The sequence below is a fragment of the Calidris pugnax genome, unplaced genomic scaffold (genome assembly GCF_001431845.1).
Source record: "Calidris pugnax isolate Ruff unplaced genomic scaffold, ASM143184v1 scaffold14, whole genome shotgun sequence".
Taxonomy (NCBI): domain Eukaryota; kingdom Metazoa; phylum Chordata; class Aves; order Charadriiformes; family Scolopacidae; genus Calidris; species Calidris pugnax.
In genome coordinates this window covers 3,558,794-3,581,377 of record NW_015090793.1, presented here as the reverse complement: position 1 = coordinate 3,581,377, position 22,584 = coordinate 3,558,794, and the positions used below count along the sequence as shown (strand labels likewise).

The 22,584-nt window shown below is 38.1% G+C and overlaps 1 protein-coding gene across 1 annotated transcript in view; it reads right to left on the bottom strand.

Annotated features, from left to right (window-relative positions):
• Positions 1 to 22,584, bottom strand: part of SORCS2 (sortilin-related VPS10 domain containing receptor 2) — a 555,781-nt gene that overhangs the window by 67,368 nt on the left and 465,829 nt on the right. Inside the window, exons 14-19 of the mRNA XM_014966703.1 lie at positions 21,608 to 21,699; positions 19,926 to 20,033; positions 6,036 to 6,156; positions 4,588 to 4,721; positions 3,329 to 3,457; positions 1,733 to 1,904 (exon numbers count right to left, since the gene is read on the bottom strand). Of these exons, the coding sequence (XP_014822189.1) occupies positions 1,733 to 1,904; positions 3,329 to 3,457; positions 4,588 to 4,721; positions 6,036 to 6,156; positions 19,926 to 20,033; positions 21,608 to 21,699 (756 nt within the window). The remainder of the gene's footprint in view (positions 1 to 1,732; positions 1,905 to 3,328; positions 3,458 to 4,587; positions 4,722 to 6,035; positions 6,157 to 19,925; positions 20,034 to 21,607; positions 21,700 to 22,584) is intronic.

Genomic DNA, 22,584 nt, shown 5'->3' with positions numbered 1-22,584 from the left:
GAGACAGAAACCAGTGTTGAAAGTCAGTAGATGCAAGCTTCTCTTAATGTTTTATTCTAATAGTTTCCCTAGAGTACAGATGAGAGTGCCGTCTTCAAAACCCCAAGGCACTTCTGTTTCCCTGACCAGAAAAGAGAGCACTGGACAGACAACAAAAGAGTCACATATTAAAAAAGGCGGCTAAATTTAAAAGGAATTGGGGCTTCCACTTCCATGCAAAATAGAGGATTGTCATGACATTATTTATTCATACATTCAGCCAACAGAATCTGGAAAAAAATTACAATTATAAATTATTAATATTTCTAAGGTTACTTGCAAACTGCCCAAACACACCCGAAGCCAGCTTTCTTTACTCCCTGATGTCTGGCATTCCTGTACCTAGTAACATGCGTTCACATAAACTGGGAAATTAATTTTGTTCAGCAGAGAAAGTGGTATGTTTTGTTTTATCCTAGTAGAGTTGTTTTGTAAACTCAGCAATTGTTATGAATTCTCATTAGACTGTTGTATAGCTTACATCCTAAGCAACACTCGGGACACTTGAGAATAAATATTATTCTTAGCCATAGGGGGCAGCAAACCGTTACATTTCTTCTAAATCTGCCTTCCAGTTAGATGTACTGAGCAAAGACTTCATCAGAAAACACAGCACGGGATTCCCTTCAAGATCCCTGACTTCTGAAGATTTTTGAATAGTTTTAAATGTCTTTACACATTGCCACAGAGATTCATGAAAGCTTCAGAATCTATATAGTAGGAAAAAAAGTCAAACTGCCAATCAAAAACATTAGAGCCCAAATGGCAACCCCATGCTCTATTGTTACAATAAACATTTCCAAACAAATTATAAATAAAGAAGGCAGCATAACTTGCCACACAACTGGGATGCAGAGCCTATGAAGCACTAAGTAGCGCAGTGTTCTGCATGTAACCTTCTTGATCCCATTACAGAATTAAGTCCCAAGGGCCTGATTTATCCCGCAAAGGTTTGCCAAAATGTGTGAACTTTCTTCAAGTTCTTGCAAATCAGTGGGGTTAGCCAGGAAGTACAATACTCTGGTAACCTGAGTGCAACAGTTAGAGCCTAATTCTAAAAAGCAAACATTAAGCAAGTTACCCACAGTAAAAAATAATCCAAAAGTTACTCACTTATGTTGGTCAGGGCCCTAGAAGATTGTCTCTATCGATAAACAGAGAAAAAAACCCATATCTTTGGCAACATACTATTATATAATAAATGTTCTTATGTTGTGCTATTCACTGATTTCTGCAAAGTTTTGTCCGATTCCTTTCTGAAAAGTAGATTCTCAGAACCACTTAAATCAAAATATTAAACATTCTCTGCATATCTATTCTTCTCTGACACAGCAGTTGAAATTTTCCATCCAATTCCATCCAATTACCAAATCTGACACAGCAGTTGAAATTTTCCATCCAAGTAGACTTTGGTAATTTAGTTCCTTTCTTTTTCAAAGAAACCAATGTCTTTTAGGAATCATGACTGACCATGCTGCTGAGGAGACAAAGCCCATTCTGTGGACAGAACTTGGAGGTTCACTGAGCTTAGTGGATTGTCTGATTCACTTGAAAACAGAAGTTTCAATATTTAGAGAGCCATTTGTCTTTGTCTTAAGCATAACTTAATCTCATTCATCAGCAAAGCAGGTAAGAGAGAAAGGAATCATAACAATAGTGAGGAAACTTTCATAAAGCCAATGTTCATTACTACCTGCTCTTGTCTGACGATGAAGGTGACATCTTCCCCAGGCTTAACAGCCAGGCTTTCTTCTCCGATGCTGATCTGAAGTCCCTTGGGAGCAATCAATGGACACATATGCTGTGCTAAGTTTTGCTGCAGGTCTACACCACCTTCACACACATTAGAAACAACTTTCCTGTACCTGCAAAACCAGAAAGCAGAGAGCACAATGAACTGAAGGTGAGGAGGAGGATGCCATCAGAGGCACTGAATGAGAGTGTGACAGTAACTAATGAATATTCCTTCACGAACAGACAAGATTGCAGATGATCAAAACCAATTCATGATGCAAATAGCTTGATGACAGACATTGTCTTTACAGAATAAAACCTGTTGAAGAAAGAGGGTTTGAAGCAGATGAGGATTTCACTTGAATGCACTGGAAGTTTGCCGTTTCAAATTTAAAACCACGTCTAACCAGCTCTCCAGGAGCTAGATGGTCTGCTGTCCTCTATACCATACCCTTTCCTAGAGTTCAATAGTTTTCAATGCTCTAGAGGTCTTGGTTCAAACCCCAAAGATCGGGAAGAAATTAGATCAAGCAGCTTTTGTATTAACCCAGAACGAATTGCTTATCTGCGGCTTTCAAATCCATGCGTTTCTTAAAACACTTAAAGCATTTATTTAACATAACAGTATAAAGGAGTGAAAAGCCTAACACTTTTACAGAACTAATAATGAAATACTTGGATGTGTACAGTAATTATTTACAGACCAGTTTCACTCAGGTATGTTATTTTTAAACATCCTTTAAAATTGGAGTCAGATTTCGCTCTTTTGAATTCCTATTCTGTATATTACAGCTGTCAGCCGCAACCCAAAAGGCATCATTTTCCTTGGTAAGGCAAATATACAAAGAGACCGTGATTCTATTGCCAGATTTGACATTTCATCATTTGGTTCTCATCTCCACAACCGACAGAGATGATGTTATGATAAGCCAGAATAGATGCCAGCTGCAAGTTATTCTCAGCACAGACGTCAGACTACATTGTAGTGTATATTCTATGTGGTATTGTTTACAGTTACTAAAGGTTTCCTTTGATTCTGAGTGTCCCATATGGTCAGGAAAAGAATCTATTCTCCACAGAACTCCTGAGAAGTGAGAGACTGGGAAGTTCTGTGAGATGTTACTGGCTCCTCAGAGTGATTAATTGGATTCAAATTGAAAATTGGTCTGAACTCAAGCAATGAGCAAAAAAAAAAAATAAAAAAAATAATCTTTTGGATGGAAATTCCTATCAGAAGTGTAGCAATGGTTCCAAAATGTAGCTACAAAATAAAAAATAAAAATATTGGGAACAAAACAGCTCCCCCTCTTCTCAAATGGGTTAGTTTTTGAACTGCTGTAACAGTTCAAAACTGAACATGTAAAGTCACATTCCTCTTTCATTAGTCTGTAGGAAGCTTTTACACATGCTCTGAGTCAGGACTTTGTATTTCCCTTTTTTTTTTTACAGTTTGTCGTTTTACATTTCCTTAAAACCACTTTTCTGGCCCTTGAGTGGACTGTTCTCCTCTGCTCTGGAAACCTCTCTGAACCAGTTGAACACAAAATCAGCTTACCCAGTGCTGCTGGTGTACGCCTGCCCCAGCACACAGTCTTCAGGAGGTGCTTCTGGGTTAAACCAAAAGTCAGCAAAGCATTTGCTAGACTCCGACTTCAGAGGTGCAGAGCGCTCAAACCCATAATCACTGAAAAACATCAACAGCAAGGGTGTTACTATCCCCACTTAATCCAGCACTCTAATTTGGGGCGGATGAGACTATTTTTTTAAGAGTAAAAAGATTTTTTTAAATATTATTCTACCAGCTGAACATACAAGTTGATGAAGCCAGTTCTGTTCCAAGTCTAATTACAACAGGAGTTGTGTACACCTGGGTGAAAAGCTGGTTGTAATTACTTTGTCAGTTCTGCAAAATTGGTACTTTTGTGCTAGCTTAGATTTTGAAAAGGGTTCCTTTGCACTCAGACCAACACATTTCTTCTATTTTTTTGCTTCATTTGCAAATAAAAAGGGTTTACTTGCCTAATAAATCAATCCAATGGTCATTTTTCAAGCCTTGACCAATAGAGAAAAATATCAGGATTTGTTCAGACAGGTGAAACAAACACTTAAATATCAGCAATGTTTTTAAAAAACAGCAAATGCAAAAGGAACATGGAGTACTGTGTCCAGTTCTGGGCTCCCCAGTTCAAGAAGGACAGGGAACTGATGGAGAGGGTACAGCAGAGGGCTACAAAGATAATTAAGGACCTAGAACATCTCTCTTATGAGGAAACACTGAGGGACTTGGGTCTTTTTAGCCTGGAGAAGAGAAAACTGAGGAGAGATCTGATCAACGCCTATAAATACTTAAAGGGTGGGTGTCAGGAGGATGGGGCCAGCCTTTTTTCGGTGGTCCCCAGTGACAGGACAAGAGGAAATGGGCACAAACCTGAACATAAGAACTTCCATTTAAACACGAGGAGGAGCTTCTTCACTTTGAGGGTGGCAAAGCACTGGAACAGGCTGCCCAGGGAGGCGGTGGATGCTCCGTCTCTGGAGACATTCAAACCCATCTGGACATGTTCCTGTGCAACCTGCTCTAGGTGGACCTTCTTTGGCAGGGGGGGTGGACTAGGTGATCTCCAGAGGTCCCTTCCAACCTCATATCATTCTGTGATTCATCCTGTGTGATTCTGTGTTACTCAAATTACACGTTACCTATTTGCTTATACACAGCTACATGGAGACAAGGGCAAAAGGAGTAAAATAAACCCAGCTCAAACTCTAAGTAACTATTTACTAACAATAAATCAACAGGTCCATAGACAGACTCACCATAAGAAATCGGAGTTCACACATTCACAAACTTTGGATGTGAGGGCTGATGTAAAACTTCTCCCTTTAATGCACCACGATGAAATCTTCCTCTTCCGAAAGCTCCTCTGCTGGCCCATGATGCAACGATCACCCTGAACATCAAAGCACACTTGTTGCTTATTGCACACTGTAACCTACACTACGCAGACGTGACCTTATGTTGCCATGAGAAAGGCTTGTCTTGCTGCCAAAACTATAAACTTGTGTCAACTCTTTCATACTAAAATGTAAAGGTATTCAAAGGTCTCAGCCACTGCCATCAACTAATGGGCCACTACAGAGTTGTAATATACACTGTATTTCAGGGCACAAATCCAAAGATATACATGAAAATTTCAAGTGCAATTTAACCCATGTTTCATGTGCACACAATCTAGGCAAAACCCTACAATTGGCCATTTAAAACTTCAGTGTGGATGCAGACGGCTGAAGTTCTATCTAAATCACTTTGTCTCATGTTGGCAGTCAACAAGAAGCACAAACCACGTGGACACAGGTAGAATTAAGACTATCTGAACACACTCAACTGCTAACTGGGCAGCTGCAAGTACTCTGTCAAAGTCATTTTAGTAGTTTCTAATTCCTGAAAGACTTTTCAATGCCAATATCCCAAAATACTGTTACTCTTTAGGCTCAGATTTGCATAACATTCTTAGTAAACACGCAGCATTCCCAAACATGAAGTATAAAATTAGGCATGAGAACTAGCAAATGAGAGCTGAAAAGCTGGAATAATGCAGAGCTGTATGCAAAAAAAAACCCCAGCCCTGCAGAGAGCAACAGAACAAATGTTCTGGAAGAAGCACAAACATAATAATCAGAATTATTATGAATAAATATGACATATTCCATTTAATGTGGTCTCTTTAATCAATAGACTGGATAGAGAATGTACCTTCCCAAAATTGGATTTGGCCAGAGAATCAGGATTAGCACAGCCTTAATGCATTACTGCAGAAATGGTATTGCCCAAAACAACTGGACCTCATTACTTGATCGGTCCACTGAGATCCTAAATTACTTCTGGAATGGGCTTTACTTAAGGCAATTTATATATAAGTACAGTATGTGGTCAGGAAGTTAGCAGAATGTATGACTGCATGTTGAAATTTCTTCAATCAGTATTGCACACTTTAGTTTATGGTATATATTTCACAATCCAGCAGGACCACCTATTATTATGGCAGACCACCAGATACACTTCCGCCTTTCCCAGGGCACAGATTGCCCAACCAAAGAGAACAAAAAATCCTCCTCCATTTTAAAATATTGTAAAATCAGCAAACAACAACATAAGGAGAACAAAGTGCGGGATGTAGCATGCAAATTCTAATTGAAAACCTTTTTCTAGTACATTCTACCTGAATCTGAAAGCTACGGAAAAATTAACATTAGACCATGAATACCTGTAGATTTGTGAGCTCCCAAGATTCATAGTCATCATCCGAGCACTCCCTGGGGAAGGATGGTCTGAAGTCTACCTTCACCAGTTCCCAGTCTGAACGGTAGCTAATATGTCCAAAGACTCTGAGTGAAAAGATGAAAAATAAAATCTTATTGAAAGAAACCATACATCTGAGATTGAAATTTTCAATTTTATCTTTTTCTTTCCATGGTCATAGTCACGGCCTGCTCCCCCGAAACCCCTTGACCTGGAGCCTAACCCTCCTCAAGCAATAACCACCAGCGGCGGTCACAATGGATGCATCTGGTTGAAGTGGCTTCAGGGGAGACATATCATAACACAATATGGCAATGTCCCCACTTAGCTGCAGCATGGGCAATGTGCGAGCCAAGGCTAATTTTGAAGAAACTAACATCTACAGTTGGTATGCAAATATGGCTATGAGTCGATCATCCTACCCCATAAATAGTGAACAGCCCAGGAGTGCTTTGATCTCTCCTGAATGGCAGCAAGCTGCACATCAGGATCCCCCCTTGAGTAGAGGCACCTCTCAAGGTTAGTCCTCAAGGCTGAGAGACTTCTTGCCACAACAGATTCACAGTAAGTGAATAATAGCATGCTAAACTTTGAGATCTTAGATAAGTGATATAAAGGATTGATTGCATATATATAATCCTTTAGACATAAACCATTGAGCAAGTCTGGGACTACAACTGGATCCAGCTGCACCTAGACTCCTCTCTGACAAGGAGTTTAGAAAGCAAAAGGAGTCCTTTCTGAACCTCAGGACCCAATGGGAGGGTCTCCGTGATAGTTCCGCTTGACACTGTCCTCTATGCAGTAAATAACCAAGTGCATGTTGCCATTGAATCTTGTTAAATCACTGTTGCATTTACTATTAAACTTTGTTAAATCACTGTTTTATATCAAGAAATATATTGCTGCTTCTCTCTTATGAGTGAAGTGCATCACTCCATCTGCAACAGTCATGGTTCCCTACTAAAAGGTCCCCGGTTAATTTTTCTTCCACTTTTATTCCTCTTCATACATAATGTGTCCAGTTAGAAAATACTTGCAAATCGGCTATGAAATTCTACAATGAAATAATATAGCTTATATATTAGAGATTTTTTTCCCCAGCATACTATCCAAAAATTTAAATAGAATTATACTACCTATTCCAATTTGAAACCTAACGTATTTGCCTGTTATCTTGTTATATTAAACATTTTTTGATAGGGAGCAGAACCCAGGATCACTGGGTACATTTTCCAGCTCTGTCATTCATTCCTTATGATTATGGCACAAATTCTCCAGCTGCTTGTGTGGGTTTTTTTCTTTACTTCAACAGATTTCAGATGGCAATTTGGTATTGTTCAAACTCACAGCAGTATCATGAAATTGTATTCATTTCTAAGGAATACACTGAATTTACACATTGTGCTGAAGAACTCTCAGTCTCCTCTTCATTTCAGACAGTCCAATACATAACAAAGAACAGGCACAAACTGGAAATTTCTTTTTGGAAAAAAAAAAGAAAAAGAAATCTCATTGCTTTAGGAACCAAGCTGCTCTTTCAAAGCAGCCAACATTTTCAAAGTCAGAATATTTATTTCCAAAACAAAACGGGTAAGTATGACATCCAGCAACAAATTAGAAAGGATAAAGACTCTATTTGGGTAAAAGTCAAATGTATTTGTGGTTTGTATCAGGCTTATGTGGCTTACTTGCCAAAGAATTTAAGGTTGATTCTGAAGCCAAAAATTTCTGTGCAGTTCATACTGCACACAGTTCATATTCCAAGCTTTAGTAGCATTCTTCAAACTAATTCATTCCTTTTGTTTTCCCCTCAGTTTTGTCCAAATCCAGACACAGCAGGAACGGTACAGTTTTGTTAAAAGCATTCTGCTGTGCACAGTCATTTCTCTTGTCCTGAATGCCAGGTTCAAAGTGGAACTAGGGTAGACCAGAAGTGAGGAAATGGTGGATTCTCTGCAGCAACATCGTCACACTAAGCCTGGTAGAAGGATGCAGAGCTCTGAAGTCTACCACAGAGGCCAAAAAGCAGTTGCAGACTAAAGATGTGCAGCAATTTCCCCCTTTCCTTTCTGGTGTATTTGCTTCTCAGTAATAGCCCAGAGATGCAGGTATCTATAGGTTATTGCCCATAGTGCCCACATTATAACAACCAAACAATCTATGCTCACAGGAAACTTCACCATGGGAAGTGCACTTAATTAAACAGAAACACATGCATTTAGTTTGTATGTCTCACCCTTTTCTTAGTAAGGCTCTGAGATTAAGGGACTTGGATCATCTAATTTTCTTTCCTTTTCAATCTACCCACGGCTCAGAAGTAGAAACAATACACAAGAACTAAAAAATGCGGCGTGGTCTACTGGCTGTATGTGCACATAGGTGTGTGGTCCCACTTCTCACAGCAGGAAGACTGTCTTGCATTGAGACCTACAGGTTTGGTTCCTTTTTCTGGTTCAGCTGGATCGCGAGAGCTGCTGTCACTGTATAATCTTATTCCCTTGTAGTTACATACGCAATAAAGTGACTACTTAGGTGGTCTCATGTTTTTTCCACAATGCCTGCTTCAATATGACTGGCTTTGCTGACAGGCATAAAGTGTCTTTCCCATGCTAAATACCTGTATCTTTTTTTTTTTTTTTAAATCTTTTTTTTTCTGCATACAAGGTACTAACATAAGGCAGACTTCACTGTGCTTGTGCAGCTCCCTACCTCAGTGAATGCTTCTTTAGACACCACAAAACTTTAAAATTGGTTACATTTATTAACTCATTTATCAACAAATATGTTCAAGTGCAAGGAGCCAAGTCCTGTCAAAGCTTCACTTCTTCCTCAAGAAAATTATGTTCTATGGAACAAATGAAATTTTCTTCATTCATGTTAGATATCTCAGGCAGATTAGTCAGGAAAGGAGAAGAAAAGAGGTGGTTGTTTGAGTTCTATGCAGAACAGAATAATGAAATTCTCCTGAAAGTATAAAACAAAATCTCTGAACTATTAATAATCATCTTTGAGACCTCACAGAGAATGAGGACGATTCCAAGTGACTATAGAAAGGGAAATATTTCGCCTATACAGATATATATATACACACACACGTATATATATGTATGTGTATATATAACCATATATATATATATATATAAACCAACCAAAGAGAGCAGAGGAAGCTACAGATTTCATTTTGATATCCACAAAGATACCGAACAAATTATTAAGCTATGCACTTAAAAGCACCTTGGAGATAATTAAAATGATAACAAACAGCCACCATGGATTTGTCAAAGCCAAGTCATGTCAAACTAATGTAATTTCCTTCTTTTCGAGGGTAACTTAGTGGATAAAGGAAAGGAGAAAACGTAGCATATTTTGACCTTTGATAACACTGTTATACAGTTCTAGCTGACATTGTCTCAAAGTAAAAAATAAAACAGTAATGAAGATAAAATCATTGTAACGAGGAATGGGAGTACATATTCAATTAGGAGAATCTATTTTCAAAAAGTAGTTATCAAACAGGGAAATATTTTGAGATATTTATTGCAAATATATGATGTGTCCACAGTCAATGCTTTCATTAACACATGTGATCAAATGACAAACACCCACAAAATTTTGCAGATAACACAGGAGGAAGGGGGCAGGCACTGACTAATGGAAGCAATGGTCAGAAATCAACATGATGAAATACACCAAAATCAATTGCAAAAAGGTGCAAAACCAAAAGGGAGAATTACTTTCAAATATTGAAGAAAAGGCTTGGGGAGTTCTGGGGAATTAAAGCAAGAATGCAATGTTGCTGCAAGAATAAAGACTAATTCTAGGTTGTATTCAGAACTGAAAATCAGAAAACATGGAGGTAATTATTTTGATAAACTTGGCACTGGTGGAGCCTCTGGAAGAATATGTTTTCTAATTTCGAATGCTATACACATATTTACACACTCACAAAAAATTTACTCGAAGGGGGGCAAGGACGACCCCATTAGCTGCTTAGGAAATGTAACTAGTGAAGAACGATTGAAAGAATTGGTCTTTTCTCCAAAAAAGATAAAGCTGAGAAGTACAACAAAATGTCTCTAGAGTCTTGTTATAGATTGAAGAGTTGTCTTTAAAGACACCTGGAAGAAGGGCAAAAAAAGGAAAGGCTAAAGACATAAAAGATACAGCCGCATAATTCTCTAATTCTTTCTTTCTCCTCAGCACCAGGGAGGCCGCACTTGGAGTACTATGTACAGTTCTGGACTCCTCAGTATGAGACAGGCATGGACTAGTGAGTCCAACAAAGGGCCACAAAGATGATGAAGGGATGGGAGCACCTCTCCTACAAGGAAGGGCTGAGAGAGCTGGGACTGTTCAGCCTGAAGAAGGCTCAGGGGTATCATATCAATGTACATAGATACTTGAAGGGAGGGTGCAAAGAAGACAGAGACAGGATCTTTTCAGTGGTGCCCTGAAAGGCAGGGCACAGAGGCAATGGGCACAGACAGAAACACAGGAGGTTCCCTCTGAACATCAGGAAACACTTTTTACTGTGAGGGTGACCGACCACTGACACAGGTTGCCCAGGGACCCTGTAGACTCTCTATCCTTGGTGATACTCAAAAAACATCTGAACGTGGTCCTGGGTGACTGGCTGTAGGTAGTCCTGCTTGGGCAGGGGGGTTGGACCAGATGACCTCCAGAGGGGTCCCTTCCAACCTCAAACATTCTGCGATTCTGTAATGGTAATGGTACAGGCTACTGAGGTTGTTTATTATCCCTCACTGGAGTACAAAATTTGTGAAACATCAGAATTAGAGCTACAGATCACAAACTTTTGAGATATTGCCCAATCCCACATCCTATAATTTTATAAAAATTCTATAAATAATTCTAGAAATTATGTAAATTCTACTGGAAAAATATAGAAGCTACGTGTAAACCATGTTTATACAGCAAAGGCACTGCTTCAATGGGCAAACTGCCTGTTCGTCCAGCCTCTTGCAAAAAAATTGTCATTTCCATTAGAGCTGTTCTGATTTTACAGACTGAAAACAGGTTCTAACAGAGCACTGTAACTGCACCAATGATTCCACCATTCTCTGGCTTAAGTAAAACTGCTAAGATTCCTGCAAGTATCTCAGCACAGCCACAAACCCTATGAAAAATGCAGCCATGCAGCTTTGGAATTCCTGGGGTAATTTTCCTAGGGAATCCAGCACCTCACATGCACCCAGCTTAGCAAACTGTTTGAAACTGTGGCCCCATGATTATTAATGCTGCCGCAATGATAACACCTGTAATTGAGGACAGGGTTTTGTAGACTTATCAGAGGAGCCTATTTAAATGCACTGCCAAATAACATTAGAAGTATTTTTTCAAAGTAAGGAAGAAAGGCATGTTTTAAGTAGAATTCAATGGATTAGATAAAAGTAAGACCTACAATAAAGCAATACATAACAGCAATCACAATCTAATTGCTCAGGTGCAAAATATATAAGTCCAATAAAATCATATGAATGGAAAAAACTGGAATAGTGCAGCAAGTGTAACTAACTGATGATTAGAAGTTAAATATAAAGATGATAGTAATTCATAAAAACCTTCTTCTTGATTAATTATGTTTCATTAGAAAGCCATCAAATAAATTCTGTTAAAACTATGAAAGATGATGCTGTGATAAATAATTTTTAAAAGAAATTCCAATTACCTTGGAAATTGATTTACTTTTATTTGCAAGATTTTGGTACCCATAATTTTAACTTCAGTGTTTCAGTTGCCATAACAACTTTGTACATTTGTTCCTATTTCATTTATGAGCACATCATTTTTTAATTTGATTGCATCATTTGATAGCTAAGACAGTTTAACGCCGTTTTTAAGCTAACTCATTTAAACTATTTGCTGGAGAATTTCTGGTTATTTCTGTTCCTGATAAAGCTCATAATCACAGGGAGCTAATTTAACAGAAATTATATGCAATGATAATCTCTTCCAGTAAATTCACATTTCTGTTCAATAGAAAAGAGGATCTATTCAATGGATGTTCTTAGTTCAGATGAGCGGTAATAGCTGTACTTCCTGCTGTCTGCGTGTGCCTAAGTGCAAACCACCCGACTGAAACCATGATGGTGTTAAAGCTGGAGACTCCTGAAGACATATCAACTTCCATGGCTTTATTGAGGAGAAATTACCCTAATTTTAACAACACACTGCTCATCTCAGATGTCACAGACATCTTTTCATAACCACTACACTTGTCTACCTCTATAGCTTTTCTGCTGTGTTCTTCGAGATTTTGTGCACAGGTTTTCACAGCATCAAAACATTCTTTCTCAGAGCAGATGGATATTAGCTAAAGCGTCCCCTATGATGTATCTAATGTTATATATATAAGACATGCTTTGAGGAACTTTTTGTAGTATTATGATCATTTACCTTTGAACTACTAGCCATATTGTCCCTGGACAAAGAAAATGGCTTGGAGCAGCCTGATGTCTGATATACCCACCAGATATTCAGAGCAGCATAGCTGAACCTGCAACAGTTTTGCTTTACTGCTCAATATCTGAAAACACTCAAACACTCAGAACACTTCCACCTCAGAGTGGTGGAAGTGATCTTATTCTACTACCCCGCCAAGGTCATGAAGACAGCACATGTGGGATTTATTCATATGTTTAACGTAGCAACTTAAATTGTCCAAGGTTTGCAGCTGTATTGAAGACTAGTGATGACAACTGCGTGATGCACAGCTACTTTTGTTTGAAATCAGATGCCTCTCTCATTCTAGACTTGCTGCTTTAATCTCCCAAGTGCTGCGTTGGCTTTTGCTCTCCTCTACATGACTTTGTCATCAACTGTGGTGTTTGAAACAGCATGTGCCAAGGTAGCAGAATTTGTCTGCTCAGTGCTGTACTGCCCTGCTGACACAGTCTGCTAGCTTGACATGCCAGCTGGGGGAGGAACAGGACCTCTAGTGTTTTGGGAGCACCTTCAAATATAGGGAGCACCTTCAAATATATAAAACTATCAAGAATAAAACATAGGGTTTGAATCAGGGTCAATTGAGGACCCCACATACAGATGATGTGGGCAATCTCAATGGCCCTGTCTCGGGTAACATGTCTAAATTCTTCTCGACAGTACTTGAGCAAAGATTTCCGAGCATGTGCAAAAAGTCAGGACCTGAAATTCTTTTTGGATCTGAACCTCAATATCCAACAGCGAGTATGTGACCAAGCTGGGAAAGGAAACCAGACTCTCGGAGATGCAAGTTAATTATTTTAATGACTCTCAGTCTGTCTCTTGGAAAGTATTCATTTAAACGGAAGCAGTCACAGAGCTGTGGTGTTTAGATCCCATTCCCCATCTAAGGCTTCCTTTCCTGTTGTAAATCATATTAGCAGAAACACAATTGTCAGTGAACTTACTGTAGTGTTAAAATATTTTTTTTAACTGTCACACCTCTCTGATTATTTTTATAACACAATTGCATTTTCAGATTGAATACTAATCCACCTTGCAGTTTACTAGATACCGGAGGACATTTACATTAAAACAGCAACAACTTTCTCAGTTGTCTTTTACATAAAAGGAGTAGTGTGTTAGAAGTTTCTTGTCAATTTATGGTGGGCTCAAAGAGCTGAGTCCTTTGCTTCACTTACACCTTTACTACAAATGATGAAAATATAACCGAAAAAGCAAATAGATGTGACAATCTTCTTTTGGTTTTGCCTGTTGTAGTTCATATTATTCCAGTGCCTTTGATCATACAGCAAGACAAATGACCTCCCCATGCCAAAATCTGTAAAAAAAATACCAGGTTGAGGGAGTAAAGTGATGAGGTCGTGGCATAGGAGGATGGCCTTCATCTCTAGTGTAACTACTGCCAACAGGTAGTATTCTCCTTAACTTACAGTAACAATTAACATTGCTAATGAAAGATTTTCCAAGGGGATAATGGGTTTGAAGAGCGGGTTAGCCATGACTCTGATTACAGTGCTATTTAAAGCCTACCATTTTCAAAAAGAAAATGTTGAAATGTTACAACACTGTAAAATCAACAAAAACTAGATACGTCAAAGGGATCATAGTAGGAAAATGGATGAAAGTAATGTAAGATTCAAGCTGCAGTCTGTTATATATCAAGATTATAATTCCGCATATTTTTCTAATTCCACAAAAGAACGTTACAGAGGTCACATTTTCAGTGGCCTTCCTAAACCGCAACTACAGAAATGATGAATGCTTCCATGTGCAAAAGTAGACACCTGCCTACATAAAGCAACTGCACATAAACAGTGCTTGTGTACACAACAGATCATGTGCAAATATGATGAGACACTTATGATTTAAGAGCCTTAAACTACAAACACATGCATATACTTAATGCACCGAAGAGTAGTTTTTCTTTTTTGGCTTGGCTGCCAAAGTGAAAAATGAGGGGAGGAAACAATTAAGTTGAAATTGAACCAAAGTATGTTTTTTCATTGTTTCCTGCCCCCAAAAAATAATAATTGCCAATCATTCTTTTATGCCAATACATCTTGGTTTCAACTCTTTTGGGGAAAAAGAGCGGAAATGAATGCTTCAGTTCTGAGAAGTGCTGGGGAGGAGTAGGATGAGCATGTTCCCATTTTATCCAGAAGCTCAGTGGTTCCATTATGGTTGTGAATTACCTCCAACATTTTTTCCCATCTATTTCGTGAATTCCTGTCCAAGAACAACCTTTTAACATGCAAACTGTTTGGAAAAAATTGCTGGTTTAATGCCTAGTCTAATGCTTTATGTAGAAGTAAATACAAGATGGACAGTGAATCAAATGGATTAATTTAGGAGAAACATATGACATTATAAAGGATAGATTTGCATCATTCAGCTCTCTGCTCTCATTTTACTTAAAGACAAAATTAATTTAGGATACCTACAAAATTTTATAATTAGTTCTTTAGATTTTTTTTTTATTTTACTCACATACTTAAAAGGAAAATCACTTTTGTCACAGGTAGGAAATTTTTCATTCAGACTTCACCTGGTAGAGCTAGAGTAAATAGCCTGGTAGGGTCACCTAAATTGTGACTCCTTCATTGTTAGAACAAAATATAGCGAAACAGAGTTCAAGGCTGCACACAAAAGTAAAGTAAAATGTTTGAACAATTTTACTGTTGGTGGAATTTTCCAATGTCTACCTCTTCATCGCTATTTATTAGATCTAATTAGATCTAAAATGGAACTGTCTCCCTGAAATTGAAGTTAGAGCACCACAGCTGCAGGGCAGGCTCTGTCCATCAGTGGCAGAGGCTCAAAATAAAGAGTCTTACAGGACATGTACTCCTAAAATTTCAGTTCCTCTTATTCAAATACTTTTCCAGGTCTGCCCTCAAGATATTCTAAATATGGGCTTTAGTAAGACACTAAAACCACCATGTTGCCATCCGTCTGAACATGTTATGGAAACTTTATGGAAGGAAAAGAAAAAGCAAAGTTTTAAACGCTGGACTTGTTTTGAGCAGAGGGAGAGACAGGGGCAATCCCATGGTCTTGGCTCCAAGAGTTGGCTGTGACACTGCAATGCAATGACATGCTTTGCTAACATCTGTGTCTACACAGATGCAAGCAAAGCATCAGATTTGCCACTAAACAGGCATTTGTACATCTGGATTATCCGATAACTAGATTACATTGAAATAGAGTAAGCAGTTTGCTTTTTCAATGCTCTTTTATCAAAGGTCACATTCTCTTACTGTCTTTCTATATGTTTTCTCTGTCTATTGACAGACAGATGCAGGCCTCATTATGCAGAGAACAGAACAACCATTGCATGACTGAGCAATGCTTCTCAAACAAGAGATTAACCTAGCTGCAAATAAAACCTAGAATTTGCCTTGAGAAATCAGATATTCTCTTACATAATGAGGTTTTATCTACCATTTACCTACCTTTTTTCTAGGGGTTGCAGTATGAGAAAGCTAGTACTGAAGAATTCAGAACACAGAGAAGTACCTCCACTAGTAAGATACTCAAAGACAACAGGAAAGGCAGTGTGCTGCCATGTGTGGCACAACAATAAGCCCCACAAACTACATGAAACGCCGACTGGTACTGATGTTGTTAAAGCTGAGGTTGACGTCACTAGCAGAATCAACAGTTGCAAAATTCCAGATGGTTCTACCTAATATCTAACACCTGTTAATATGATATCCACCTTGTTTTGATTAAGTTTAAACTAGACTATTTTCTTACTTCTATTATCACTTAGGAACCCAATGGGATTGCAACAACAGACTTTCAAGAGAGCAAGGTGCACGTGCAGGAGTTCTGCAGTTCAGAGATTTCATGAAGTTCCCTGCAGCATCTTAAGTTGTTACTCTACAGACATTATGAAAAAAAACATCCATCCTCTGGAAAAAAAAATAAAATTACCCATAAGGAAGACTTTGATTCTATCTGACATAAAGAAAAGCAGTCCTTTTATGTAACCTTTTACCGCCTTTTTAAAAAGGGGCCATAGTCTGTGGTACCGTGATTATCATCCCTACTGGGTTCACACTGTCATCTAAATAACCTGGTTTGGGAAACACTCCCAGAAGCTGAACTGTGATTTAGAAGTCATTTTAACAGGTTTGAAACTTTCATTAGATGAACTACTTCCTTTGAAGAGTAACATCAATATTTCAGGCACACAAAAATGCTTCCTTTTCCCACTGAGTTAGGCCATTACTCAATCCAGTGTTATTAAGTAATTTTTTCCAAATATATCTTTAACACTGGGTTGCAATAACTTTCCTTAAAGAATTAATAACAAAATAAAGCCTACTAGACCATGCGCTATTTTGCTGACTATATATCAATTACTTAAGAAAATTTCTTAGCAAACCTTACTTATTCATTTCACAATAAATGGTGAATTTGAGCTCTTCATTTAGAAATTGATTTTTTACACAGAATGAGTTTCCTACACTTTATGAATACTTGATTGCTTATCTCTCCTAAAGCTCTTAACTAGGTCTATTTAGAAATTGATTTGTACATAGAATGAACTTTCTGAAATTTTTGACTACTTTACTGCTTAAAACTCCTAAAAACCTTAACAAGGTCTATTGCACAGCACAATTGAATAAAATATATTTTCCTTGGCACTTGAGTGCACATATTTTGAATACTGCAGAGGATTTGGATGAATGATTTAGATTAATGTCAACTGGCAGATGACAACTCAGTTTATGAAAACTTTTGACAAGTCAACATTTGTTTTTTCTCATTTGTTTTTGGAGAAAGTACAAAACTTTCTGAAATGAAGACTTGAGGCAACAAGATTCACATTCCCCTGTTTCTTCAGTAAATCCTTCCAGACCACTTCATTTTGGATAAGTTAGGATTGAACAGGAATTCAAATGGAAGTCCTTTACAAGTCAGGTCAACGTCCCAGTCACCATGCTGGAAAATGAGAATTCTCTCATAGACATGCTATTACCAGGTCCCTTAATGCCTTTCCCAAATGCCTTTCCCAAATAATTTTTGTGGATTATTTTTAATTAATAAAAATTTAAAACCTTGAAGGAAATCCCTAAGCTGACGAGTAGAACCAGGATTTTACCCTACACTAACAGCTGCTTTCCGAACAAGTAAAATACTGACTTTTTTTTTCTGTGAGTTTATTCTAGAAACTTTAAATAAAACCATTTCAGTTCCACTGTTCTGCTGTAAACTCTTTCAGATATTACCTTCCTACTTCAGAATTATGTTATCTCTGCTAATTTATGCAGAGTTTGACATTGGACTCTTTATTCAAAGGCCTTATTCAAACAAACTTCCTACCAAAGGGAGAAAATGAAATTCCTGTTTAAGTAAAAAATGTCAGACTAGGTCCTTAGTAATGGATTTGGATTCTTCAGGGTGAAAGACACTGTTACTTTATTCCTATTACCATACACATGTTCAGCTTACATGTTCTACCCAGAAGAAACACTTTTTATCTAATAAAATGGAAAAGGTGGTATAGTTGATTTTTTTTTTTTCCCAGGGAATGCGTATCAGTGGATGACATTTCTCAAAACCAGAAAAATTACTGCATATTAAGTCATGCCCAGCAACCCAGTTCAAGTGTGAAGTTTTAAGAGCAAATTACCTAAGCCAGACAGAACGACAAAGAGTCTTGCAGTAAAGTCAGACACAGAACCACAAAGCCAGACAACGTCACCTTGAAGGTAAAACCCAATCAAAAGCAGTAGGAGAGACAAGGAAGCTGATATAACAGCAATAAGGAAACACATACTGTACGTTTATTCTTCCTATTATCTTTAGAGTCTAATAAGTCTTTACAGGGCCAGTCTGTGACAGTAAGTGTTTGACGTCCTCCATGTTCAGTAGAACTGCCTGCAGAGTAAGATCCTACAAGCCTGGCATTGAGATGCTGGAGTCAGACTCTTGTCCCCTCAGAAACATAAAAGTCACAGGATGCTTTTTGTCGATGTGGGCCCATGTACCAAATGTAGCTACAGTTATATACATTCCAGATGGATGATTTCAAAAAGGTATTGTTTTACGTGAGCTCTTTAGCCTATTCAACCAGATATTTAAGTACACCTTCAGAAAACCACTGTTTTCAAGGATACTTAATATAAAAAACTCACACAGAGCATATAGTCATCACACACCATTTTATCTGCCAGTAAGTACAGTTTAGAATAAGCTTTTGATCCCTCTGCTTCCACTGAAATCAATGGAAATCCTTCATTCAGAGGCATAAGTATCTCCGTGTGGCATATATTATAGCATAAAACCCCTTATGCTTGACAGAAGGGGAAGATGGTGGAGTAATACTGTTCTTCTCAGGTCATACATGTGTAACAGAGGATAAATGGGATAGCGGAGAAAGAACGAACGAACAGGCCAAGTTCACCCCTGTGCAGTACAGCATTATGAACTGGGTGCAATGCTTTTAAGTACATTGGGTAGGATTTTTGTTTTGCTTAGGATCCTTTTCACAACTCCATAATGGGCTTTTTTTTTTTTGTTTTCCTACTGGTACCTGTCAAAGGCAGCTCTATTTGTAATTTATTGGGAAAAAAGCTCATCATAAACACAGAGCTCCAATATAAAGGATCAACAAGCTGTTCTGATAGGAGCACACATAACAACCTGCACATCTCTGAGTGCATTCCCCTTCCCTGCTGCAGTTAGCATGTGCCTTTCTCTCTAATTGGACAGGTGTTTTTCACTCTCAGACACTTCTAAAATATTAGCATTAAGAGACAGAGCAAAACCTGCAGCTCAGATCCAGATGTTGCTGACCCCTTTGAAAAAGATAAACAGGGGCCCAAGCTGCAGAATTTTGTTATTTTTAACTCTATTCACAGCATCTGCCTCAGTCACTGCACAGAATTAAAATGTGTATTTGTTAGCACAGTGTTTGGTTACACAAAGTTCTGCAATGCTAGTTACCAGGACAACAACATAGTCATTTACACTGCAAAGACAATTTTCACAGAAGAGGGGATAGATATTTAGCATTTTTGAAGTCTGCCTAAGAACCTGTAGAAAACAGAAAAATAAGGTAGGGAATACTTATTTTTTTTTAACTACGTTTCTCAGATTTGTATTTGCAGTCCTATTATTCCACCCTCCCTGGCGGTAACTGCGAAATTTCATGTGAACATAACACTTCATCTTTCCAACTGAAATACCACACAGATCATTTCAAAGACAGGCTGCATTCTAGGGCTGTTTGGACATCAGTGTAAGAGTCTGTCTGACTGCAAGAAACAAAAGTCACCGACGCAGGGACTATCTCAAACATCCACAGTTAAAAATATGCTCAAGTGCATAAGTAGAGAGCACCCTGAAAAAAAAGATTAAACAAGAAACTTACGTCATGACCAGTGTCTCATCTCCAGGTTCACTAAGTAATCCATCTACAAAGACTGAAGTGCTGGTAAAATTATGTGTACTCCAAGTCTGGCCTTCATCTATGCTGAACCTGTAAAAAAAGCAGAAATGGTTTTCATTTACAGCTATTATTATACAAAACAGAATTCATTCATTAAAAAAACAAAACAAACAAAAAACCCAAAACAAAACAAAAAAGACCCCAAACAACGATCAAACAAACCCCTCACATAAACCCCTCAGAATTTACAATTGCCAAAATACAATATGCCTGGACAGGGTATCATATTAATGTGAAATGTTTCTCAGCAACATATCCAGGAGTTCACATCTTTATTAGAGGGTGTATAATAAATTTGCCACAACAGTGGAAATTCTCAGGCAGATAAAAAACAAGGTCTGCCGACAAACTACCTTGCTACCTTTTAGGTTCAGGAGCAAGTTAATTTACCCCTCATCCTTTCTAGTTGTCTCTGAGCTGGAGACCTGCTAAGGAGAGGTCAGTGGAACATGACAGGCAAAACAGCTCTATTTCTAAAACACGCGGGAAGTGCAGTAACTGCAGGCACCAAGATGAAGGGCCTTCACAGCTGCTACCAACCACTTAAAAATTTGCAAAATATGCTGATGAATCAGCAAAACATATTTCAAATACTCTATGCACCCAAAATTTATTATTCAAAGTCTCTTTTCTTCTGTACATTTCCCCCAGGTCTTTTGGATAGTAGGTAAATGATGGCTTTCATTCTAGCTAACCAAGTACATAGCCCAGTTCCTATTAGTGTATACAGTATTATGAAAAAATGAACCTAGTCACAAGTGATACAGATCTCTTACATCTTTTATGCTAAAGTTTATAGTTTTGTATGCCATCACCTAAGGTTACCATAGTTTGCTTCGCTATCGTGCAGTTTAAACTTGGTATTTTATAACAAAATGATTTGTAGCAAATCTTTCCACGCAAATCTTCAATTTGCGAATCTTTTGCAATCTTGCAAATTTGCAATCTTCAATCGCAGCAAATCTTCAGCAAACAAGCTGAGAAGGCCATTTGCTGCATTATCACTACATGACAGGATCTACACATACTACAGTTAATTTTTGCAGGAATATCTCACATGAACTGGGCTTCTGGCAAACTGTATTACACAGCACATAAGCACACAGAAGTCCTTTCCCCACTGGCCCCCAAAGTCTATATCACATTGCTCTTGCCAGAGCAACTCAGGGCTATTCTCTAACCTCTTCATTCACTGTGGCTCTTGGAGGAGCTTGAGTATGAATGAGCTATCCTGAGCGGATACCTAAGCCACATATGCCCCACAGGCTGTGCACCATTGCCATATACTGCTGGTGCAAAGCAGTAGCAGAAAATAATCATGCTGAACATGGCTTCTACCGCAGAGTTCCAGGACAGGCTTTTAAAGAAAAATATCTACACTGGTGCAAGAAATTTTTGTTATGATTAATGGATGATGCCATGGTACCTTCAGCACCATGAAGTAATCTTTAATACATCCACCAGCATTTTGTTGACTTAATGAATGTTAAATGAAGCTGACTCCACCTGCATTTCATGATCACATTGAAATGCTCATCTTAACCTCTGAACTTTGCCTGAGGTCTCAAACACAATAGCTCTAATCTAATTGACTGTAGGATTACTTGAGTATTTTCAGAGGGATAGAGGTGTCCTTAATGGCCACAATAACTCCACCATGGTCCAGGTACAAGATGTGATGCTCTTCTTCAAAGACCTACAAGTCGGACAAAGAAAAAAGCCAGCTAAGCAAATGTACAAAACAGCAGAAATAAAATATATGAGCAAACCAAGATTAAAAGACTTATACTTTTTATAACGCCCACACTTCAAATTGAAAGGGACGTAAAAGTCAGTTTAACTCTTGTATTTCTCCTAGCTGTAAAAGAAAGGAAAGTTAAGCAGGTGAATCAGAAAATGTTCAGGTTCAAATCACAGTCAGATTAAACTGTCTAAAGTGATTTTAGCCCAAGCTTATAGTTCTCACAGTATGCATTCTGCATTTCTTCCTATTATATATCACCAAGTGACCTATCACCTTACTTCGGTATTTGCTATATTCTGTGTATCTTGCAGAATGAAATGCTTTGTAGTCTAATTCTAAGAAAAATAGGAAAACTATTGCTGGATGTGAATTTATCACATGTTCTCTGAATTCATACTTTATGAGATCTCACACAGAGGCCACTCTGAGTTCTGAACCAAAATACAAGCAATATTGATTTAATAGTTCAAAGGACTCAAAATTTCTTGGATTCTTTTAATACATTTTCTAGCAGTCATCAGCAGTACTAAAATAAATGAAAAGGCAGGTATGTTCCCTTTTTTACATCTGAAATCTATTTTAAGACAGGGTTTACTCATGCTATTAGCCTGTGAAACTTCATTTAACATAAGAGCAGGTGATAAAGTGAGAATTACTACACACACTTAGCAGCTAATAGATGAACACGCAGCCTCCTACATGCTTTGACAAAGCAAAGGTGAAAAACATAAAGTCTAGCTCTATTTTGCCTTGTGAATGAAAAAATAGTGACAATACTAACTGCTTGTTTTTTGACAATACTAAATACTACATTTAGAGGATTTATCAGCAAGACTG